The sequence below is a fragment of the Mucor mucedo genome (genome assembly GCF_025094135.1).
Source record: "Mucor mucedo strain NRRL 3635 chromosome Unknown EV154scaffold_97, whole genome shotgun sequence".
In the NCBI taxonomy this organism is placed as follows: Eukaryota; Fungi; Mucoromycota; class Mucoromycetes; order Mucorales; family Mucoraceae; genus Mucor; species Mucor mucedo.
The window spans coordinates 33,637-57,956 of record NW_026252381.1 but is presented as its reverse complement, the minus strand read 5'-3'; the positions used below and the strand labels follow the sequence as shown (position 1 = coordinate 57,956).

Here is a 24,320-nt window from a genome sequence, read left to right as displayed (position 1 = left end):
TTGCACTAATGATAAAATGATACACGATAATTATTTTTCACATGCTTCGAATAATTCCATGACAACTTTATAATGTATTTTTTTTTTTGTTTCGTTCTTTTTCTGTCTTACCCGAAGCAAATTCAAAGTCATATTCGTCTGTAATTTAAACAGATGAAAAAACTGATTTAAATGAATTTGAAAATAAGAAATTCTATCTAACGAGGTAACACATGCGTCAATCAGTATAGTCTTGTATGACATTCCGAAGGACAAAGCACAAGCTCACACTAGTAATGATTTTTTTTTTTTTTTTTGCGCGTTATAAGGTTTTTCGAGAACGAGATTTATATGTAGGAGTTAATTTTATCATCCAGAATTCATATAAATTAGCCGAGAAATAAGTTTGCTCTTTTCTTTGATTATCAGTTTCCTTACACTAATTTTTTTACGAATCATGGATCAAGCTATCAAATTTATTGAGACATTTTCATTGCCAAAATTTGAAAGAAAAGAGATCGTGCCTATTGTTAGCATCGCAGCAGCCACGTCTGTCTTGTTCGCATCTTATCGTTTGATAAAATCTAACAAAAAAAAGGGTACCAAAGAAATCCCTGTACCTGGCTCTGCATATCCCTATGTTGGCCATATGTTATCAATGGGTGAATTGCCCGGTAGAAAAGTGTCTGAATGGATCAACGAATTGGGACCTATCATTAAACTTCGTATGGGTGTTCAGACTTGGATTATGATCGGTGATCCCGCCTTAGCTCACAAAATTTTTGTCTCGAATGGCGCTGAATCTTCATTCAGACCACATAGCGTTTACTCACACGACCATTATAGTCTCAATGGAAAGTAAGTAGCTTTACCAACTTTTTTTTTCTAAAAAAAAAGAGAGAGAGAGAGAGAGAGAGAAATAGAATCTGACACTTTTTTTTTATATATAGAGGTGTTGTCTTTTCTCAGCCTGATGCTGAATGGAAGGAAGCAAGAGCTGCAAGTAAGTCGAGTAACAATTGTATCAATCACTATTCGATATATGCTTATAAATCATAAATTACACTAGTGTTGTCTGTCTTGGGACCCAAACACATTGAAAAATACATGGACTCTATCATCGAAGAATCCGAAAATTTAGTCACCCGCTTTATCGAAACAACCGAAAAGGAAGGCGCTACAGACCCTTTCAAGCATTTAGAACTAAATTCTCTCAATGTTGTGTTCTCAGCAACCTTTGGAAGAAAATTTGATTCTGTACATGATAAAGAGTTCATTAATTTATCGACTATGATTGAGACTAGTATGAAGTTTGCTGGTTTAGAGAATGATTTGGCAAATTTCTTGCCGGTCGTTTCCGTTATTGATTACTTTGCTGGAACTCAAGCCAAACAAAAGAGTTTCATCAAAAACCGACGAAATCCTGTCTACAGAAAATTAATCGAGGAAGCTCGTGCTAGTACAAGTCCAAATGTTATTAAGTCTCTTAAAGAAAATGGATTCAATCTATCTGAGGATGACACTCTTGTCTTTACATGTAAGTTGTAAATTTGTGAAAGAGTCTTGAAGAAACTAACATGATTTTTATTCCAATAAGCTGATTTAATGGCCGCTGGTACGGACACCGTTTCTGTCACTTTGGCATGGAACATTGCTATTATGTGTAATCACCCTGAAGTTCAAATAGCCGCATCTGCTGAACTTGATAGCTTTATCAGGAAAAATGGACGACTCCCTCTTTTCAATGAAAGAACTGAGTTGCCTTACTGTGTTTCTGTTATGAAGGAATGTATGAGATATAGACCTACCACACCATTTGGTGTACCCCATACAACACATAAAGACCGTAAGTTCATTTTCTTTTCCAATCGTTTTACTCTCTAGATGCTTAGCAAATATTTTTTTTTCTAAAAACAGTTGAGATCGATGGTTATATCATTCCCAAGGGAGCCACTATCATTTCCAACATGGATAGTATGCATAAATCCAATGTCTATTCCGAGCCCGAAAAATTCATTCCAGAAAGATTTATGACTAATCTCAAGACAATGCAAGCAGCAGCAAATGGTAGATTTGAAGAACGTGATCATTACAACTTTGGTTGGGGAAGGTAACAACAAGAAAACATATCGTTGTTTTAACAAGTTTCATTAAACTTTTTTTTTGCTGTTGTAGACGTATTTGTCCTGCCATTTACTTAGCCGAAATTGAAATTTTCCAAGCATTCACACAACTTTTCTCCAGGTGTTTTGTTGAGCCTACTGATGCAGGCATGCCTGATATTGTGGGTGCCGAAAATGCTGGCCTCACTATTTTACCCATTCCTTACAAGGTCAAATTTATTAAACGCTCTGATGCTCTCATCTAAATAACCATAATAAATAGCCTGGTGTTATTTTGACGCAGATGTATACACATGTGCTGCTTATAATATAATCTTATTCAAGGACATGCATTGTTTTGCATTAAACCCGGTGTTAGTAACGGGTGATATTAAAAAACAATTTACATGGCACTAAAGTCTCTTAGGTTGGCCTACGTCTTGAGTACTTACAATAGTTTATGTTATGGACCTGTGGTATTTAATAAAATAATACAGTAAAGTAATGAAATATAACATATATTTTCATTTAAAAGAACTCTGCTGCAGACAATAATAATATGGCTTGTTGTTACACAGGATAGGATCTTTCTTATAAATACTCTGCTTTTTAGTTTCGTTGCTGTTTGTTGTCCATTGTAAATTGACTACTAAAAGTCTGGTGCTCACTATCACAATTGTTATATAATAATAATTGTCCCTATTTAGATCTAAATCCGTACTAACGCTATATCATCAGGAAGCAAGGTCTTCCGATTTATTTATCAACGCCAATATTCATATGGAATATTGTAAGTAGTCTTTATATATATCATTCATTAGTACAGATTCTGAATGGTACCAATTTAGATCTTTTTATCACGCGAAAAAACGAGTATGATCAAGCAATGCCGAATGTAATTGGACTCGATAATATTCAAAAAATTTACACGAAACTTTTTAATAAATATTGACCAAGACATAATAGTAGAAAAGAATCTATTTCATGAATTAACCAACATCTTCGGTGAGCAGCTAATAACGACGTCTGATTTGCTTTGACAGCTTACTACCTTTTTTTCTAAAAAAAAAGCGTAAATGAAAATCTGATCGCAAAGCACTTAAAGTAAAATTACATAATTTATACGAAGCTGCCGAGATGAAGCTCTCGGTGTTGGTATACCTGTCTGTGGTGGTAGAATTGTTGAAGCCCTCGGTGTTATAAAACTCTCGTGTATGTGTATGGCGCAGCAAAATATTCAAAAAAAAAAAAAAAAAAAAAAAAAAAAAAAAAAAAAAAAAAAGACTGTAAAATCTGGTGTCCTTGACGCTTACTCTTGTGAAGGCTGAAGATTAGATTCCAAGATAATTGATATATAGATCAATCTGTAAGTACAACATGCATGACCCAATAAAATATTCCTGTTTGGAGTTCTAACATGTAATACATAGTATAAACAAGTTATCTGGCATAAAGACTTGTCTTAATACAATTTTTCTAGCCGTTTATTAATTAATAATAAATGGATAAATACATATTCGAGAATTAAACTCTTCGAGTTCTTCGGCCAACCATGCGTGAAGTACTGTTATTCGTTCCGCTGCTATTGTTTGCAGTGTTGCTTGCCCCTCCATTAGAGCGATCGGTGGATGACGAAGTATTTTCATTGTTTGAGGAAGACCCACCTGAGGGAGTCAATCCTAAACTTGCCATGCCGCTACGAATCCCACCTGTTGCAGAAGGGAGATTGCTATTACCGTTATTACTAATGCCTAGCCCTTTGTTATTTTCATGACCTGAAGAGAAGAGTTGCTGTTGACTTTGATTCGGCGATAAGCTGCCCTCACCTAAATAAATAAATAAATTAATTGATGCCTGCTTGTATAGATGAGTACAGTATTTTTACCATAACCTAGTCGTGGCCTTCTTGTTCTGTTAGCGAGTGCGGTATTTGGTAAAGTAAAGCGTGAAACATTTTGCATTGCTACAAGAGTTAAAAATTATCAATTAGAAACCCCACTTTCATAATGGGGAGGAGAGGGAACTTTTGCTTACATTGCCTTCTTTGTTTTTCATGTCTCGATTGAACTGACTTAAATTGTTGCAAAAGTTCCTGGTATTTAATGGTATTGGTTTCTTCAACTTTCGTACTCTTTGAGGCAGAGGTTATGTTAGATTTTTTATTGTCAGTTGAGGTTGTACTCACGGTCCCGCCAGAGGCACTAGAAGAGCTTAAGTGAATAAATAGGTTAGCTAAGTTTTGTTTTATAAATAAAGTATGTTACCTCTTTGGCAAGACATGTAGAAAACCAAGTGAAGATACACTGTTTAATCTGTTACGGAGGGTAGAAAAGGCCGATGATTGAGGCAGTAGCATCAGAATGCCGTAAAGACATTTAAATAAATAGGGATACTTTTCGGGTTCAAGGAGCTGAAGACGAAGGTCTATAACAATAGAAATTAAAAAGACAGCTTAAATAAGGCATATAATGGAAATAGTCCTACATGTAAATACGGGCGATTCTAATAATTGGACAAGCTTATCTACTTGAATTAACATGTTGACGGTTATTTCTAGTTCAGCACTATGGTAAAAAAAAATTAAATTGGATGCTTATTTTTTTATATTTTTTTACTCGTACTTACAATATTTGAAGCATGTTTGCAGCATGCTCATAGACCTGAGACAGCAAACAAAGTGAAAAAGCAGACACGGCGTTGTGACACCACGATCGGTACAAGGTATTAAAGAGTCTTTGGTTTTCTTTATGGTCTAAATTACGAAGTCGCTTACGTAAATTGGCTAATTCAGAAGACGTGATTAAGATAATATTAAGGTTTTGGATCATGATACTGGCGAACTCCAAATCTTCGTCCTGCTCTAATATGTCAGCAATAGCACAATAGATGCGTTCTGGATCCAAGCTCATACATAATTGGCGAATAATCAAACTTCCTCTTGTTTCTAATAGACGCCTATCTGTGCTGAATAAAGATAACAAGGACATGATAAAACTACGGAAGTAATCCTGATCAGAGTAAGATGATATCTGTGCCAAAAGTTGTAAATCTCGACGAACAACTTCTTCTGATGAATCAGAAAGAGTTTTCAAAAGTGCTGGGAATGTGCCGTCGTCAGACGCTAAAATCTACGTATAAAATATATTGGTACCTGCTATATGTATTCCTTCGTCGGCTATTAATATTCACCTTATTGGGTGCTTTTTTGTGAAGCATTAAAAGCCAATCTAAGCTCGCTACGCGAGTTTCTTCATGTTGATTTAAAAATTGTAATCTTAAATTGGCTACGGTAGTCAAGTAGTCAAACGGATCTCGGCCATTCGTAATATGGGCGTGCTTTGATTGTAGTAAAGGCTTTTGAACACCACCAGAAGGATCACTTTTACTTGCTGTGGGTTCAGGCACATGAATAGGCGTTTCCAAAACTAATTTCTGAAGATTTCTATTTGTTTCATGTGCGATAATGCTAATATCAGAAACAGGATGCGCCAAAGAAGGCAATACAGCCTTGATAATTTCGGGCGTAAAAGAGATGATGACATCCTTTGCAATTTCAATGAATGCGTTGATCCACAACAAGGCAGTTTTTTGGATTTCTTGTTCAGAAGAGGACAGATGAGGTACTAAAATCTGCACAATTTTACCATACTGCACAATCACACCTTGACCAGGTACATAGGTTCCTTTACCGTGACCATCATTTTCCGCTCCAAGTTTCTCTTCTTCCTCGATATCGGTTCTTTCAACTTCATTTTCTTCCTTTACGTCCTTTACTTCCTTAATCTCTTTTTCTTCCTTCTTTTCTTCTGCTTTTTCTTTCTCTTCAGTATCTGCTACAATTTCTTCAGTGGTATCCTGCGTATTATCATCTTGGTTTGGTTCCTTTTGCTCCTCCACGTTTATTTCATTTTTTACATCTGACTGCATTAATTGAACAGCGGCAGCTTCTTTAATTTCGTCCAAGAAATCTTGCAAAAGTCCGCTTGTAGCTACACGTACATCTTTACTAACATCGTTTAAGCAGCGGATCAAGCCATCCAAAAATTCGGGTAAAAACGAGATCAATTCCAGATCTGGGATCGAATCCAAAACGCACATCCAAGAAACTAAAAATTGCCTTGCGGCCGAATTACGCACGTATATACGTTGACTCAATAAGGGTATAAATCTCGGTAAAGAAAAAGCAGTATTTCTAGGTAAAGAGGATGGTGTTTTCAATTCAGCTCCTCCGGCTTCAATTGTATTGAAAGGTTCTACATAGCGAGATACGTAGGTTGTTGAAAGTTCAGATACAATGTCCTTAATCAAACGATCTAACAATTCAGCTCCATTTTTCACGCTGATTTCAGAATCAGCCGACAACTGAGAGGAACTTGATTTAATAAAATAATCCTATATGACAACAAAAAGTAATGACTTACTTTGCATAAAGCGTCGAATATACTATTAAAGTATCTCAACACTTCTCCTTTTGCTACCTTGGCAATATTGTACATGCTCTCACAAGCATAGTATCTTACTTTCTGATCTTGATTATTAAAACACGACAAAATAGGTGGAACAATAATATCTAGATATCTTGAAACACCCTATGCCACAATCGGATGTCAGTTGTATTTAGCGAGACCCGATAAACTACTTACAGGTCCTAAGGCTATAGAGGTTGCTGCTAAACCTATAAGTCCACCGTACCGAGCGTAAGGATTGTTAGAATAAACAAACTCTTGAACAAGAGCGTCCACAATCTGTGTGATTCGTTCTTTTGATTTTTCATTGTCACGAACAAGCCTAATACACGTTGTAAGTAAGTTTTTCATAAGGAAATAAAGTGTTGTTTACTTTTCTATTTCCAAGGCTGCTGCTTTTCTGCGATCGTATATCTTGTCGGTCAACCCTTTTATTAAACTTGGTGAAAATATACTAGCTTCCATCTTTGCAATTTGATCGGCAAATGAGAATAACGGAAGTCCTTTTTTAATTTTTTCTTTTCTCCCCCCTTTTCATAAACAAATGACGTAACGATGGTTTTTTTTTTGTGATACAAGACAAAAAACCTGTTCAATATTTGAAACACAATGGGGTTACCTGCAGGTGGCATATCGATCTTGCTGCAGAATCTGAATTAGTCGAGGAGAAACTGTTCTCGTCACATCTTTTTTAATCCACTGCCAAGTTTACCCAAGTCTCTTCAAACATCTTAGCGGACTGTCGTAGAGTATTAGACAGCAATCTAACCATATCCCATATTTTGTCATCATTGTATATTACAACCCTTTTGAAAAAAACAAAACCGACGCGAAATTTCTCTATCATAACAATGGTGCCTAGTAGTGAAGGGTTTATCTATTTGGCTCGAACTTTTAAATATTTTCATTAAATTTAACTAGTAGTTCTTTAAACTTTACGCCTGTCGTATTTTAGAGCTTTAGAATTAGTAATAATCGATAGCAAAGGAAGATAGAGCACTAACGCTTATTATTGAAAGTCACCATCGGATTGTAGCTTTTAAAAACCTATCATTTACAAATGTTCCTGCCAGCATTTAGATATTTATATGTTTTACTGTACGTTGCAACAAATTTAAATTAAGCACGAATTACTTTCATGCTAGCAATATAAGTAAATCTCTTACAGAATCAGGCCAACAACGAGGAGAGTGGAAGTTTTCGCTATAACCCCGTCATCTGGATAGCTGTTAAAAGCAGAGTAGAACCTCTATTAAAGGTAAGAGGGTAGTGTTGCGGGAACTGTCGCTTTTTGATAATCCATTGGACAGGCAATAATATCAGATACAATTTGGGCACGTTAAGGCTATTAGGCGTCAGCCGTTAGACAGTAGACAGCAGCATTGTGCTTTGATATATCTCCATCCGGTACGATAGCGGTAACAACACCAATATCCTTGGTTGGAGATAAAACCTTGAAATATATTAATAGGGCGTGTCCGACATGACTTTGCCAAAGGTAACGCAGTTTTAAAGTATTTGAAAAGACTAAATATCGATAAATCGATTTCCATTATGAAAAAGAGTTTAGTGACAGGGACATGTCATGTCAATAAGTGGACCTCTTAGTGCCATCGATTCGACATAAGCTTAAAAGGGAGGTTACAGTCATCCAATAAATTAAAAGAGCAATTAAAGTCAATATTAAGGTGAACTACAGTAAATAGATCAACACAACCAGACTGTCCATAAATAGTAGGCAGACACAAAGCCATCAATCAGGTATTATATGCCACTAAACGTCAAATCAAAGCAAACACACACACATAAATAAACAAAACCAAGTTTTTTTCTTTTCTTTTTTTTTTTTGTAAATTGGGATTTGATAAATGATCTTGTTGTCATTTTCCACGTATTTAATAAAATAAAAAATAAATCGAAAACGACAGGAATAAATTTTTCTCGGCAATAAAAATGAGAAAGAAATTTAGACCTTGAAACCACGAGAAGCACGCTTACCACGAGCCTTTTCGAACTTTCTACCCTTGGAACGAACGAAAGGCTTCTTGTTCTTATGGGGACCCATACCGAAATGCTTAACGGACTCACGAGAGTTCTTGGCACCACGGACGAGGACGGTGTTGGCACCAGTGGGAGCACGGAGAGCCAATTGATCCAAAGTCAAAACTTCACCACCAGCCTTCAAGATACGAGCTCTGGCAGTCTTGGTGAAGTGAAGGGCAGCAACGGAAAGCTTGGGGAGGTCCAAAAGACGAGAATCGTCAGTGACGGTACCGACAACAACAACAGTGTTGTTACCCTTGGCGTTCTTGACAATGCGAGAAACAGTGACAGGGGGACGGTTGACACGAGACATAAAGAGACGCTTCAAGACAACCTTGTTGAAGTTGGCATCAGTACGACGAGCAAGGAAACGGTACAACTACGAAAATTAAAACTGTTAACTCCTTTCTTCTTACGTTATCAGCATTTCCTTAAATTACCTTGACAAGCAAGGCCAAGTAGACGTTCTCGGACTTGGGAGAAGTACGGTTAGTGTTCTTAACGTGATGGTTCTTGAGGTCGATACCCTAAAAAAACACGAATTGAAATGTTAATACTTGAAAAAAAAACACTCCTTTGGCCTTTTCTTTCCAAAAAAGGGCCCTCTGATAATGATAGATTGTAAAATGTGATGTAAAGCGTCTAGACAGATCGATCCCTTTAGTGCAAGTTGAAATTCACAAATGTGTGACAAATGTATCTCGTCTACATCGTTTCGTATGGTTTGGGGCCGAGAAATAAACCTGTGGTGTTGTAGTGTCCTGGTGTAGTGTTTCATTTTTTTTTTTGTTTTATTTTGGTGAACGAATGCTAATAAATTGTGTGTTGAGTTTACGGCCGAAGAAAAAAAAAAAGGGCGTGAGGTGTTTTGATGATATTCGGGTTCTTTCATCATGATCTAACTCAATCCATCCATCGTTGCTTCCATCATACTTTTACAATCTATCATCCATGAAAAAAATTTGTGCATGTTTATTACCATTTTAGACTACAAGGAGAAGAGAATGATTCAAGATTTCCGCCCTTTGCTTCCATATTATAAGCTCTCGATAGATCCCCTCTCACAAACATGACATAATCAAAGCCTGACCATCCATTTATTCCGGTCCGGACGGTGAGACTGTTTGCATTATTTCAAACTCAATTATTGGCTCTTGTGACAAATATGGGTCTGACAAGTCACATTGAGAAAATCAGGTATGAGATTGTCAGATAAGTTAAACTTTGAACACTTAAGGCCTTCACGGCGAGACCGTCCAAACGGCTTTTTTAATATTCGTAAAATTTTAGTTTTCTACTATAGATCATCAATCTAAGAATAAGTCATTTGAGCAAAATTTGCAGGATAGGTGCTCGTCTTTGTCCTGCATTTCGATAAGCTGTTTGTTCATAATTTGACAATAAATAATGGCTGTAGCAAAAGTTGATTTAAGATAAATATGCATAGACTATACGTTAGAACAGAGACTGTGATTTTGTTTAAGATACGGTTGAAGTGATAAATTCCTTTATCCAGCTGGTGGAAGTCTTGCTGCTCTCTGTCGAACAGTTAAAGATTTAATACTGTGCAATTACGCCAGGTTTTTAAAACCAACTGTTTGTTTGTTAAGCAAAGAAAACGAAGACTAATCAATAAAAAAAATATAGTTTAGATTCGGCCTTAAATTTTCTTTCCAACCCATCTCCTTTGTACATACCTATATGGTCAATCATAAATCGTCAGCCATATATTTTATATTTGTATGAATCGTATGATAAATATGACACATCTGTTTAATCTACAGTACAAAATAAACGGTTAAATTATTGCGACTCTAGCTGGATATCTTTTTCTTAAGACTTACAAATGCAGAATTTTATTTTGGAGGTGCCAGGGCAGGTATAGCTATTGCAAAGCGCACATATTTTATTGTTTTTTTTTCTTAGTGTTTTATTCATGCATTTGAATGAGGTTAAATGTAAGTGTATACTGTAAACGAAATATTTAAGATTGTTCAATATAGAGTAAAACTCTATGTACTGGCCATAAAAGTCATTTTTATAAACTACTACAACGACTCACAAGACCTATGGTAATAGTCAGTAAGTTTAAAAGAGCATCCTCTGCGATACTCCCAACATTTGTACATAAATTTGTTGATTGGATTTGTTTTCTTGTGCCTGCCTTCTATTTAAGTTGATTCGTTCGAAAATTAAGTGTGTTTCTGATTTATCTACGAAGACACTAATATTATAGATGGTTTAAATTTCCACTTTGAGGATTTTGATCGAAGTATAAACGGAATTTTCATATTCATAGTATTTGTCCTTTCGGTACAAAATAGCATTCATGTGAACGATGACAGTCATTCGATATTTTTAGTCAATTACTGGCTGTACAAAGCTCTTGTACTCTAACTTGTTCGAATGACCAACCACGAGATAGGCTTCCAAAGCAGATGCTGAGATCTTACCAGGAAGTAGCAACACAAATTTCCAATTAAAACCATTGTTATTGTTACTATTGCCTACCATAATTAGTAGTGCCACATACTATAAATGTTACATAGTCTTCTTCTTCCTGACTTCCTCTTTTTCTCATTTCAAAACATAATTTTTTTAAAAACAACAAAACAAAACAAAGAATAGCACGGTCATGTTAACTGAAGATAAAGTAAGATGCAATGTTGATGGCTGTCAGAGAAGCAAGATCAAATCTTGCTGTAAGCACTGTTCAGCGCATTGTAAATGCTCTGATGAATATGGGAGTGTAAGTGTCTATAAGATATAAGAATATTGTATATCAACTAATCCCAAACTTCCTTCTCAGAGACATCCCCCTACTCTGAAAAAAGACTAATTATCTTTTCAATAAATAATAATAAAAATGAAATGTACTTTTTATTCATGTTTTAATCCTTGCTTGGGCCTTGGTTCTTTGCTGCATTTACAGCCTGTAACTTTGATTGATGAGATGCAGGGACAGTGGGCTTTCTTAATGGCCTGATATCATCAGAGGCGAAACCTGGAATGCGGATGTTCCAGTTACGTTCTATTAACATTTGTTGGTTATGCTAGTCTCATATTTCATTACATTAAACTTACCCAGATGTAGTTGTACGTCTTTGACTTCAAGTGTGTCCGACTTTCTATGCTTGGCCAACTGACACGCGAATGTGGTGACTGACTCTATAAATTCATCCGCTATCTCCAAAAGAATCTAGTGTTTTTTTTTTTTTTTTGTATGAATAAACAAATTTCTAATACAGTCATACAATTAACTACTTTACTTCCTCAACTTCAGGCTCTAATCTTTCGGTTGGATCGATCTGGGATACCAATTCTTGTATCTTTCTTTTTGTTAAAACACGGTTTACACCATCATTATCTAATGATGGTGCTGATGAAGGTTTGGGAGCGGGTGCAGGAGTTGAAATCAGAGGAGGGTTTGCTGTAGGTGTGGCTGGTGTAGAAGTTGTGGGTGTAGCAGGTGTAGCGGCCAAAGATGTGTTTGTGGGAAATGTAAACATACCGTTATTATTTTTCACTACGGACTGAGCAGCGGCTGCAACAGCAGCCTGGGCGGCCGCATTGGGTTTGACAGGTGTGGGTGAGGGAAATCCTTGAGGCATCTGCTGCTGCTGTTGTTGCTGTTGTTGTTGTTGTTGTTGCTGCTGCTGCTGCTGCTGTTGTTGCTGTTGTTGTTGTTGTTGTTGTTGTTGTTGTTGTTGTTGTTGTTGCTGTTGTTGCTGTGCGGCTGCAACTGCTTGACCCATTTTATTCATGACTTGTTGCTGTTGAGCAGAGCCTATTCCCATAAACTTTAGTCAATATATTAAAAAGATGAAACTATTCTATTCTTACGAAGTTGTTGTTGTTGCGCAGCATTGTTAGAGAAATTAGCCAGTTGTTGTTGTTGTTGTTGTTGCTGATTAAAAGCAGGAGAGCCGGGTGTGCTCATGTTATCCGAAGTAGTAGGTGACATTTGCTGATTTAAAACACGTTGTTGTAAGTTTTGAGCGACCATTTGAGGGGTCAAATTATTGACGAGTGTTTGATGCAAGGCCAACTTTCCTTGGAGATCCTGTTCTTGCTTTTTGAATACTTCCCTTTCCTCTTGAGAAATATCTGTTCTTTCAATATTTCGACGTAATTGAGCTATATTGTTGTTTAAAAACTCAATATTTTGCTGGTATTGAGCAATCATTTGGGGTAACTGTTGCATGTGTGTGGGCGGTTGATTGTTGTTAGACATTGGGTGGCGAATTGACTTACGAAAAAAAAAGTAGGACGGGTAAAGCGTGGACTTTTTATAATCTTTGAAGCTGGTCACGTGCTTTTTTTTTTTTTTTTTTTTTTTTTTTTTTTTTTTTTTTTTTTTTTTTGGAGGTGGTGGCGCTATGATGGCCCCCTTTTTTTTTTTGTGTTCCTTTCTTTCACTTCCTAATGTTTATTGGCATTACTGGACCTTCCGGTAGTGGAAAACACCTGGTTGCTCAGTATCTTGTTGAAAAGCACAACTTCCAATGCTTAACACTTGATAGCTGCTTGGACACTTTTGAACGTGAAGGTTTATACAATGATGCAAAGCGATTTACAGACCCTCAAGCCATGCAAACATATGTTACTGAAAGATGGGAAGACAATTTTGTTACTTGTGATGTCGACTGTCGAGATTTGTGGATTTTAAAGTAAATTTTATTTGAGTGAAAAAATGACAAGTATATTTACTGTTTCTACGTAGAAAACGTCCCTTCTTTTTGCTTGTGGCAGTCGAGGCACCCATTACTACTAGATATAAGCGTTGTGCAGCAAGGTAAGTGCATATAAACGGTTATGTAACACACTTATGTAACAATTTTGGGATTAAATTAGATTTAAAGCAGTCAACGCACAAACATTAGACTTAGAAGAATTTTTGATACAAGATGATCGAACAGTGTATAATATCTCGTCGGAGGATGCGGAAGAGATTCATACGATTACCCCTTTGTACAACATTATGGTATCATCAGATTTAGTTATTACAAACATTTACAAGGACAAATGTAGCTTATATAATGCATTAGATGGTCGAGATTTAACCAACAAAGAGAGACTTCGTCCCACCTGGGACACGTATTTTATGCAATTATCAGATTTGGCTGCAAGACGCAGTAATTGTATGAAGAGACGAGTTGGCTGTATCTTGACCAAGGACTCCCGTGTAATTGCCACAGGATATAACGGTACGCCTAGAGGCTTACGTAACTGTAACGAAGGAGGATGTCCTCGTTGTAATGAAGGGGCCCCATGTGGTACAGCCTTAGATAGATGCTTATGCATGCATGCTGAAGAAAATGCATTATTAGAGGCCGGCCGAGGAAGCGTTGTTTATGACAACGGAGTTGTCCTTTACTGCAATACATGCCCCTGTTTAGGCTGTGCTATAAAGATCATTCAACAGGGCGTCAAAGAAGTTGTCTATTCTCGATCTTATGGTATGGACTTGATGACAGCCAAAGTATTTAAAGAAGCGGGTGTCAAACTAAGACAGCATAGTCCTCCATCTACAATCACTGAATTAAGAACAGACATTGAAGAAGAAATTGCACTTTTAGAACTGAAATAAATTATTGTTGATTCAATAGTAGGGGGATTTTGTTTAACCAGATCATTCTCCGTTTATTTGGAATTTGCCTTTTTTGGGACGTTCGCCAAAACAGTGGTATAAATGCAATATTTCGGATTTTTTTTTCTTTGTTTTTTCTCTTTTAAACTTTGTTTATTTTCGTATACCCATGATTTCAACATCATCACCTTGTCCTTCACCTTCGAATGGTGTTGGTTCATTTATACATAGCTATGGTTCAAAAAAATTTATAAGGCCCAAGTCAGACGATGTCTTGGATGCGGTAGCACAAGCAAGATTTAATGAAAAGAAATGGGTTTGGATTCAAGATGAAAACGAAGGATATGTAAGAGGACATGTTTTGCGTGAGGATGAAGACACTGTAGAAGTAGAATATGAACATGGAGGTGTAAGTTTATTATTATTATTATCACTATCATTAGTTTACACATATTCATTATGCAAATGTTTTTCATTGTATTATCGTTAGACCGCCGTGATACGCGCTTCCATGATTCAACCTATGAATCCGCCAAAGTTTGACATGGTGGACGATATGGCCGAATTGACTCACCTAAATGAACCATCTGTCATACATAATTTGACCGTTCGATATAAATCCAATCACGTTTATGTATGTGTACGTTAAAACAAGCAGTAATGGTGCTAACCTGTTTCTATATAGACTTATTCAGGTCTTTTCTTGGTGGCTGTAAATCCCTATAGAAAGCTTCCTATATATTCTGAAGAGTATATCCAATCATATAAAGGAAAAAGACGTGGCGAGATGTCACCTCACATCTATGCTGTAGCGGATCAAGCATACCATGATATGGTGCAAGACAAAGAAAACCAATCGATTTTAATTACGTAAGTATTTATTAAAAACAATGACGATGATTGTTTGTTAACAAAAATGACTTAGCGGTGAATCTGGTGCTGGCAAGACCGAAAATACAAAAATTGTCATTCAATACCTGACAGCAGTTGCAACCACAACAAATAAACCAACTACCAACATTTTACAAACTCAAATCTTGCAAGCCAATCCAATTCTTGAATCCTTTGGTAATGCTCAGACAATACGTAATAATAACTCTTCTAGATTTGTAAGTGCTTAATATTGTAATATTCAATTTTCATTTTAATATTTATTTTATTTTATTTAAAGGGTAAATTTATCCGGATTGAATTCAATAATAGAGCACAGATATGTGGTGCAAACATTGAATGGTATTTATTGGAAAAGTCTCGAGTTCATCAACAAACTTCAAAGGAGAGAAACTATCACATATTCTATCAGCTTTTGGAGGCTGACGAAGATATTAAAAGTAAGTGATGCGAACTGTATAGTGGTTCCTCCTTGACTCATTTAAAACCTGGATAGAATTACTACTATTGGATGGTCAAGCGCAAGATTACAATTTTATTAAACAATCAAATAAGCGCATTGAAGGTGTAGATGACGCCGAGGAATATGTGAAATTATGCGTAAGTGATTCATCTTTTTGTAAAGACATGGCAAAGAATTAACATCCTGCCAATTATAGAAATCTTTGGAAATCATGGGTCTCGCAGAAAAAGAAAAGATTGACTTATTTCGTATAGTAGCTTCTATTCTTCACTTGGGTAACATATCTGTTACAGATTACCGTGACAGAGCTGATATTCGAGACTTTTCTGCTGTAGAGCGAGTGTGCCATTTATTAGGTATCTCTGCAGAAGATTTTAAGAAGAGTTTATTGGCTCCTCGTATCAAGGCAGGCCGAGACTGGGTCACACAAGCGAAATCGCCTGCGCAGGTTGTGGCCAGTCTGGATGCATTAGCAAAAACCTTGTATGAGCGAAACTTTGCATTTTTAGTAGAACGTGTGAATAAGGCAATCGATGGAAACAAGAATAAGGACAAGTTGGGGTTCATTGGAGTTTTAGATATCGCAGGCTTCGAAATTTTTGAGGTAAAATATCAAAGGGAAAGATATCCAGGACATTGTATTTATCTTATTTGTAAAAAATATATATACATATAGGCAAATAGCTTTGAACAATTGTGTATCAATTACACTAATGAAAAACTTCAGCAATTTTTTAATCAAAACATGTTTGAACTGGAACAGGAAGAGTATCAAAAAGAAAAGATTGATTGGAATTATATTGATTTTGGAAAAGATCTTCAACCTACCATTGATTTAATTGAAAAAACGAACGTAAGTTTTTTCCAAACAAGTAACTTTTAATTTGTTGTATTCATTTAACGATATGTATAGCCGGTTGGTATTCTTTCCTGTTTGGAAGAAGAATGCGTTGCACCCAAAGGTAGTGATGGACGATTCTTGGAGAAGCTTAATAAATTCTGCGATAAGGACAACCCGGATGCAAAATATAAGAGTACCAGATTTGGTGACGGATTTGTTTTGAAGCATTATGCTGGTGATGTTGAATATTCTGTGGATGGTTGGATTGAAAAAAATAAGGATCCTTTGAACGAAGATATTACTCGATTACTTGCTCGATCTAGTCAAAAACATGTCGCTCTCTTATTTGAGGATTACCTTACAGATGATGGACCTTCTGTGGCACAGGTGAAATCTGAATACTCTTCTTCTTTTGCTAGTATGCTGAAACTACGAAAGGGAAGTGGTTCTTTCCGAACAGTCGGACAACGTCATAAACAACAGCTGCTGGCTTTAATGAATACTCTTTACATGACACATCCCCATTTTGTCCGTTGTATTCTTCCTAATAATCGCAAACATGCGGGAGAAATACAAACCAAACTTGTGCTTGACCAATTGCGTTGTAATGGTGTTTTAGAAGGTATCCGCATCTGTCGCAAAGGCTTTCCCAACCGTTTATCTTTTGATGAATTCCGAAAACGATATCAAGTACTCTGTCCTTATTTGTTAGACCGAGATTCTTTTATTGACGGGCGTACTGCCTGTCAAAAGTTGGTCACCCAGATGCAACTGGATGGTGATAAGTATCAAATTGGTACTACCAAAGTATTCTTTAAAGCGACTGTGCTGGCTGAACTGGAAGAGTTACGTGACAGCAAATTAAGTGTGTGTATCACCAAATTTCAAGCTTATTGTCGAGGTGGTATTGCGCGTCAGTTTCAAACAAGATTTTCAAGACAGACAGAGGCTATTCGTGTGATGCAACGGAATGCGCGCATCTATGTGTCGCTACGTGAATGGCCTTGGTGGAAAATTTACGCTAAATTAAAACCTTTAAATGCTGCATACCGTGTTGATAGCCAAATGAGAGAAAAAGAACAAAAGATCACGGTTTTAGAAACTCAGTTGAAAGACCAGCATGATGCTTTAAACGATGTGATGTTGCGCAACCAAGAGTTAGAGGGCGAGCACTTGGATTTCAAAAACCTGATAATCACAGAGCAAGCCATGATCCGTGAATTAGAGGAAAGTAAAGAAGATTTACTGGCAAAGTTCACAACGGCTGAAGAACGTGTAGAAGAATTGGAGCTGGAGCTTAGAGACAAAACAGAGCAGTATGAGCAAGGCAAACGTTTACAGGCACAAGAGATCGATGAACTACATACACAAGTGGATACTTCTAAATTAGTAAATGATCGAATCTCTGGGGAATTGGAACGTTTCAAAGAAGGGAACGATGAACTTCTGGATCAGTTGAAGCAGATGACAGAACATAAGAACGACCTACAGTCACAGCTAGCTGGTTTGCAAAAAGAGATCATGGCTGTGCTAGAGAAAAATAAGCAACAGGAAGAGCAATACACTGTAGAAAAAGAGAAAAATGATTTATTAGACAACGAGAACATGCGACTTAAACAGCAAGCATCGGATCAGCAAATTGAAATTGAAAAATTAAAGCAGCAGCTACAGGAGAGCCAGGAAAACTCAACCAAGTCGCAGGAGGAAAATCATTCCAAATGTGTGGCATTGGAAGAAAATTTGGGTCAGCTCCGCTCCTCTTTGGAAAATGAAATAACATTAAAGCAAGATTGGGAGTCCAGATATAATCATCTTAAAATAGATTGGGATGAACTGACAGCCGTTCTACGGGAAGAATCCGAGCGAGCGAAAGCTAGGATTACAAGGTAAAAGAAAAAGGGCAATTATAACCTCTTAAACCGTAATAACATTTTTCTCTTTTCTTTGTAGATTTGATGAAGTTCTAGGTGGTTTAAAATTTACTGAATCATAATTATTTTTTTAATTAATTAATGGATGACTTCCAAAATGCAAAATAGAATTAAATAGAATAGACTTAATTTTTTGGGTTGTGTAACGTGGAATTAACCTTAAATTTCACTGCTTAAATTTTTGAAGTTAATTCGACCCCCCTACCCCCCCGAATTAAAATAGAATTAACTCCAAAAAAAAAAAAAAAAAACATTTCTATTAAATACTTTGTTTCTGATAAACGCTAATAATATGCAGATAATAGATATGAGATGTATGGATAATATTTGTCAAAAACGTTTATTTATTCGGCTCTTTTACGCTTCTGGGAACGGGTGCCTTTGCCCTTTTCAGAAGTAGGAATAGGTTGCTAATGTGCATATAAAGATTATGGTTTTTAGTACGAATAAAAAAAACATGATTTATAATAGTTAAACTACCTTAGCTACCGATGTCTTGATATATTCAAACATCGCTGACATCTGATAATGTAGTCGGTTAGATAGAGTTTATATATATGATACGAATCAACATATTGATTAAATTTACCGTCTCCTTCAACTCGTTGAACTCCTTTTTGACATCATTGAGTTCACTTTTGAGGCCATTTTTCACACCATCCAGGCGAATGTTGACCTCCTCAAATTGATTGTCAACAGCTCCAAGACGATTTTCAATCATTTCCAAATTGACATCGGTCACGTTGGTCATTTCGGAACGTGTGGTTGGGACCGATGGTTTTGGTTCATTTTCTCCCCGAAGAGACAACGCAATTGCCTCAGCCAGGACACCAAAATGGTTGTTGAAGTCCTCCATATGCTGGTGGGTATTTTTGGACTTCTTTGGCATTGGCACCGTTCTACCAACTGCACGAGGAGATGCCTCACTCTTGTCACTGTCTGTTAAACTCTGCTCTACCAGATCATCAATTGAGCGAAAGCCGCTACCTCCATGATGCATGCGGCTTGCTTTCTCTTCATCCTCGGAATCCGTGTGACCATGAAGCTGTGATAAGCAGCCTTTGATTGCAATTTGGTCCTCAATTGTTTTTGCATCAGTAATCAAAGTAGTTGGGGTTGAGTTGCCTAATAGATTTTTTTTGTTTGTATCATTGTTAGCAAGATTTCTTTCATTACACCTCGAATTATATGATAATTTACCTGTTGGTGCTTTTGCCGTTCTCAATGTACGATAAGCCGCCTTCAAAGAGTTGCCGCTACGCTCATAGGCAACCTTCGTTCCCTTGGTTCCTGTTTCCAACCTGATGGCCTCGTTTTCTTGTTCGACAATTTTTTTTTGTCCAGCCATATATATTTGGCTTACACGGGACCATTCGTCCGCTCCACTTGGCAAAACCTTCTTTACTATTTTCAGTAAATAGGTTTTTTCATCTTTAGTCATTCTGACAGATCCTGTTACGTTGCCCATTGTTATTTTTATTAAGTTATATGAAAAGAAAGAAAAAAGGCTTTTTTAAAAAGCGAAAATTATGGTTTTTATAACACGTTGTTTAATAAAGCACGCTATTATGTCAGACTTGTTTGAATCAATCATCTTGTTGGGATAATATGGCGTGACTTATGAGATTCGATGTTGTGGAACCCAATTGTTGTCACTTTTGTATTGGTAACGAAATACAAGTTAATCTCTCTTTTATCATCCATTTCCTTTTTCTTTATCCCCTTTATATTTTTGATACAAAATGCCCCCTATAACAAAGCGTAAATTAGCATTATTATCGCATATTACTTTGCTTTCTGCTGCTGCCTATCAGTACATGAATTATCTTGAATCTCAACGCCGTATTTCTAAACGATTCTACACAACGTCAAAAAGTCTGCATTCACCTACTAAATCGGCTGCTAAAAGGTTGCTTGATGGTCGTCAGGATGATGCCTTTATGTGTCATTTTGGTTTGACGACTGGAGCATTCGATCAATTACACGAAGAATTCCAAAAAGAATATCCAACCGAATGCACGGCTGGACGTAAAAGAGTACTTGACACGGTGATGACACTTGCTTTGGTTCTGATGTGGTTGCATAACACCATGAAGCAGGAGACACTCTGTATAATATTTGGTGTCCCTGCTGCAACACTCAGTAGATTTAAAACTATGGGTATTCAAACCCTCTTAAACGTTTTTGAAAAAAACAAAAAAGACCCTCGTTGGAAAATTGGTTGGCCCACTACAGATGAAATGACAACGTTTAACGATATGGTGCTTACGAACACCACAAATGACTTTGAGAAACAGGTGTTAGAAGGAGTGTTTGGCTTTGTTGACGGTCTTAACCTTAGAATACAACATCCTGAAGACCCATTCGAGCAAAATGCGTACTATAACGGATGGAAAGGTGATTGCTATGCCTCACAAGTTTTAGTATATACCCCGGATGGCTGTATCGCCTATGTGAGGTAGGATTGACATACTTGTTTGATTCTCTAAACAAACAAAACTAAATTGACTCTTTTTCTTATAGATATAACTGTCCTGGTTCTTGGCATGATGCCGAAATAGCAATTCCACTTTACGAAAGGTTTCTTGCTTACAAATGTCCAAGCCCTTTCAAGCTTCTTGCGGATTCTGCTTTCCCTTGTAAGCGAGAGTTTGAAAACAAAGTGCTAAGTGTACCAAGAGAAAACGCAATTGGCATTGAAAGAGCCAACGTGCAGACACAAAAGAAACATGCTATCATTACCAAGCATAGACAGGCAGTGGAATGGGGTATGAGAGCCATACAAGGGTCTTTTGGAAGACTTCATACCAAGCTTCCTTCGGATAAAATTAAGCGTTATGAAATCTTGACCCTTGTATGGAGACTACACAACTTCAGTGTAAGAACGGTTGGCGTCAACCAAATTAATACTGTTTACTATGCTAATTGGAAGGCGAGAGAGCAAGAAATTTTGAATTATGAAAATTAATAAAATTTATTGAAAGTTAATTCTATTTTATGGTTTTGGAACAAAAAAAAATTAACTCGGAAAATCAAATTCCCGGAGTTAATTCTATTCTATTTAATTCTATTTTGCATTTTGGAAGTCATCCAATAAACATTTTTAAGCTAAAATTTGGAGAATTTCAGACGTTGCTTTTTGCATACGTTCTTGCCCTGCCTTTTGGGATTGTATACGTCTGATCTCTGTCTTGGCATCCATGATTTTTCCAACTTCACGGCACGAGCTTGATTGTGAGATCTGTTTATTTTTATATCAGTACCTTTTTTTTAAAAAAGCTGAGGTAAATTCAACTTACCAAGGTACCAAATGCCATAACAAATCTGTAAAGATTCTCATCATCTTGTTCGTCCTTCAGCAGCTCTACAAGTGAACCAGTAAATCCAAGCTCTACTTCTCCCTCCTGCTTACTTGCGAGTAAAATAGCAAAACTAAACAGTAAAAAAAAAAAAAAAATAAGCTTTTGGTGCTTCTTTCTTTAAAAGATTACGCAAATTACTTACTTGACTGCCAATGTACTTTGAGCCAAACGTGCCATCTTTCCTTTGAATTTTCCAGACACATCTACTTGTAACAAATCAGAAACAACATTACGTCTATCCCAAATTAATTGACGACCGGACTCTTGGTTAAAAAGATTGGCTAAACCACGATAGGCCAACATGGCATTCGTTTCGTTAACGGGTGCTTCAGGAGTCAATCCACCTGCCTCTTTCAAAAAACTAGCAACATCTCTTTGAGGAATAGCACCGGCTAACTCTTCTGGAGCATAAAGTGCAAATAAACGTATCAAATCTAAAGCAGGGAATCGTTTATCTACGGGCCATTGTGTCACCATCTTAATGACTGCTAATAAGCCAGCATCGTTGTTCAAGGATGTACCACTAGTAGGATTTTTTAAAAATGCAATAGACATGGATAGGTACTCAAGCTCTTCGCCCGTAAGCTTAGATTCAGTCATGTCTTCATTAAGTGATCGGATTTTGTTTAAAACGGCATCAGGGTTAGCTTGTTTTAAGGTCAAGTATCCACGGATGGGTAACACTTTGGGCTGTTGAGGTGATGCAGGTGCAGCAGGAGAATTGCCAGGTCTGTAAGATCCACCACCAGTAAAAGGATCTGAGTAGGTAGAAGTGGTAGTTGATGGAGCACTTCCAGGTCTATAGGAGCCACTACCAGTGAAAGGATCTGAGTAAGGGGTCGCGCCTATTGTTGGTCCAGCGTTTGAACCAGGAGTATATCTGTTGCCACCGGTAAATGGATCTTGATAAGTACCACCCAAGTTGACACCTTCAGCATTTTTGATGATAAACTCAGAAACCTGATCTTGATAAGACTGAGGAAGATTATTTTTTACCAAAAATGCTTGGGCAGCGTCATAAGGATTTTGGGTAACGTTATAAGGAAGCTTCAAGTTTCCGTCAGGGCCGCCTCCTACATCGATATCAAAAACATAGTCATATTCCTTTCCTTCATAAGTTTTTTTTGTGTTGTTTGAGCCAACTACTTCGCCAATCTTTTGCCAATTATCCCCACTCCATTGGTGAGCTTCCACTGTTGTTCCCATATTGATCATGATAACCTGGCCTTCCTTTGTACCAGGTTTCTGCAAAGCTTCTGGTCCAGCTAATTTTTCCTTATTGATATCTCCCAATTGATTAGAAGGGATGGCTTGACTGGCTAATAAATCATCAAATTGTTTTAAGGCTTCGGGTTCAGCCATTCTTTCAGCATCGCGCGTAAATACACGAACAGCCGCATCACTTCCGCCAACAACGATATCGTTGTTTGGTAATCCTGCCACTGCCCATACTGAAATACAGGGTTGCTGAAGTGTCTGTATACATTGACCATCTTTCCAGATACGTACTGTACGATCTTCACCAGAAGAAACGAATTCGCCAGAGTTTAAAACAGATACTGAGTAAACAAATGATGTATGTCCATCTAATTGCTGGATGCATTCTCCCTCCAAAGTCCATACACGGAGTGTACTATAGAAGAGCTGTTAAAACAAAACAAGACGTCAAACAAATAAATTTAGGTTTTACCCGTCATTAGAGCAGGACACAAAACCGATACCAGGAACTAAAGCGAGTCCTCTAACCGCCTCTGTATGGCCTTGATAAACATGAGTTAATTTACCATTTTTCCATAGACGGATTGTTTTATCAGCAGATGCTAATGAAAGAAATTTGGATCAGTCAATAATAGCAAAATTTACTTTTTTTTTTAATTTACCTGTCAAAATCAGGTCGTCGTCTACAGCAAGAACAGCCCATACAGCAGCAGTATGGCCTTCCAAAACTTGAGCCTGTTGAAATTCCTTCCATACAATTACTTTTCTACAAAATTTAGCGATATAAGAATGAGTGGAGCTCAAGGCAGTCGAAGTAAAAACTAGTTCTACTTACTTGTCCCATGAGCCGGATACAATGTGTCCTGAAGGAGTAGTTGCTAATGCAGATACATTTTCAGTGTGACCAATCAATGTATAACGAGGCTCTTCAGGATGATTGGGATCGTATACATTAATAAACTTGTCGGAACCACCAGAAATGATAAGACCTGCATGTTTTTAGTATTCAAAGAACGAAGCACTTAATTGTTGACGTATTTACCATTGGGATAAGTTTCGTTGGGTTTGATGGTTGTTAAAGCATTAACAAAATGACCATGGCCTAGATAAACTTTATCAGGAGAAAACGTATTACTGCTTGTACGATTCCAAGAACGAACGGTCTTGTCGCGTGCAGCAGATATTAAGACATCATTCGATAAGGCAGCTACTGCTCTAACCTACAAGCAGCAAAAAAAAGGGGGCGGGGTCTTGTTAAAATTATTAAACTTAATGGTAAACACAATCTATTACGTCTTGTTCATGAGCTGTAAGAGTCGATTCTAACTTGTAAGGTGGAAATGTCATTTTTTTTTTATTTATTTATTTAAAAGAAAAGTAAAGAATGGGAGGGACGCGCAACCCAAATTTTGCATTATATCTCCTATGGACACA

The 24,320-nt window shown here is 37.0% G+C and overlaps 8 protein-coding genes across 8 annotated transcripts; 3 read left to right on the top strand and 5 right to left on the bottom strand.

Moving 5' to 3' along the window:
- Positions 1–411: 411 nt before the first annotated feature.
- On the top strand, positions 412–2,428 carry EV154DRAFT_448837 (cytochrome P450). The gene is made up of 6 exons (XM_051597167.1): positions 412–837; positions 930–982; positions 1,049–1,516; positions 1,577–1,825; positions 1,897–2,089; positions 2,155–2,428. The coding sequence occupies exons 1-6, from the start codon at positions 437–439 to the stop codon at positions 2,345–2,347; spliced, it is 1,557 nt and encodes a 518-aa protein (XP_051454263.1). The 5' UTR covers positions 412–436; the 3' UTR covers positions 2,348–2,428.
- A 1,062-nt stretch (positions 2,429–3,490) lies between these two features.
- On the bottom strand, positions 3,491–7,043 carry EV154DRAFT_519620 (vacuolar protein 14 C-terminal Fig4p binding-domain-containing protein). The gene is made up of 10 exons (XM_051602748.1): positions 6,921–7,043; positions 6,725–6,869; positions 6,503–6,670; positions 5,271–6,443; positions 4,707–5,209; positions 4,566–4,645; positions 4,346–4,505; positions 4,116–4,291; positions 3,967–4,044; positions 3,491–3,907 (listed from the first exon to the last, which is right to left on the bottom strand). Exons 1-10 carry the CDS (start codon positions 7,010–7,012, stop codon positions 3,606–3,608), a joined length of 2,877 nt encoding a protein of 958 aa, XP_051454262.1. The 5' UTR covers positions 7,013–7,043; the 3' UTR covers positions 3,491–3,605.
- Positions 7,044–8,513: 1,470 nt separating this feature from the next.
- Positions 8,514–11,104, bottom strand: EV154DRAFT_567044 (60S ribosomal protein L18-A; the record flags this gene model as incomplete). Its single annotated transcript, XM_051605991.1, has 3 exons — positions 8,514–8,969; positions 9,031–9,117; positions 10,961–11,104. The coding sequence occupies 3 exons, from the start codon at positions 11,102–11,104 to the stop codon at positions 8,514–8,516; spliced, it is 687 nt and encodes a 228-aa protein (XP_051454261.1).
- A 61-nt stretch (positions 11,105–11,165) lies between these two features.
- On the bottom strand, positions 11,166–12,314 carry EV154DRAFT_519615 (transcription initiation factor TFIID subunit A-domain-containing protein). The gene is made up of 4 exons (XM_051602747.1): positions 11,860–12,314; positions 11,675–11,789; positions 11,400–11,621; positions 11,166–11,339 (listed from the first exon to the last, which is right to left on the bottom strand). The coding sequence occupies exons 1-3, from the start codon at positions 12,199–12,201 to the stop codon at positions 11,482–11,484; spliced, it is 597 nt and encodes a 198-aa protein (XP_051454260.1). The 5' UTR covers positions 12,202–12,314; the 3' UTR covers positions 11,166–11,339; positions 11,400–11,481.
- On the bottom strand, positions 12,290–12,836 carry EV154DRAFT_519614 (uncharacterized protein). The gene has a single exon (XM_051602746.1). The coding sequence runs from the start codon at positions 12,822–12,824 to the stop codon at positions 12,405–12,407; it is 420 nt and encodes a 139-aa protein (XP_051454259.1). The 5' UTR covers positions 12,825–12,836; the 3' UTR covers positions 12,290–12,404.
- A 179-nt stretch (positions 12,837–13,015) lies between these two features.
- EV154DRAFT_484663 (deoxycytidylate deaminase) lies at positions 13,016–14,180 on the top strand (the record flags this gene model as incomplete). Its single annotated transcript, XM_051598678.1, has 3 exons — positions 13,016–13,260; positions 13,314–13,385; positions 13,445–14,180. 3 exons carry the CDS (start codon positions 13,016–13,018, stop codon positions 14,178–14,180), a joined length of 1,053 nt encoding a protein of 350 aa, XP_051454258.1.
- Positions 14,181–14,967: 787 nt separating this feature from the next.
- On the top strand, positions 14,968–18,368 carry EV154DRAFT_539576 (P-loop containing nucleoside triphosphate hydrolase protein; the record flags this gene model as incomplete). The annotated part of the gene is made up of 8 exons (XM_051604352.1): positions 14,968–15,050; positions 15,106–15,289; positions 15,352–15,511; positions 15,568–15,671; positions 15,731–16,138; positions 16,211–16,387; positions 16,448–18,261; positions 18,326–18,368. The coding sequence occupies 8 exons, from the start codon at positions 14,968–14,970 to the stop codon at positions 18,366–18,368; spliced, it is 2,973 nt and encodes a 990-aa protein (XP_051454257.1).
- A 3,279-nt stretch (positions 18,369–21,647) lies between these two features.
- On the bottom strand, positions 21,648–24,273 carry EV154DRAFT_327955 (WD40-repeat-containing domain protein). Its single transcript, XM_051594984.1, has 6 exons — positions 24,180–24,273; positions 23,929–24,106; positions 23,722–23,875; positions 23,549–23,652; positions 23,359–23,488; positions 21,648–23,301 (listed from the first exon to the last, which is right to left on the bottom strand). The coding sequence occupies exons 1-6, from the start codon at positions 24,231–24,233 to the stop codon at positions 21,807–21,809; spliced, it is 2,115 nt and encodes a 704-aa protein (XP_051454256.1). The 5' UTR covers positions 24,234–24,273; the 3' UTR covers positions 21,648–21,806.
- Positions 24,274–24,320: the final 47 nt, after the last annotated feature.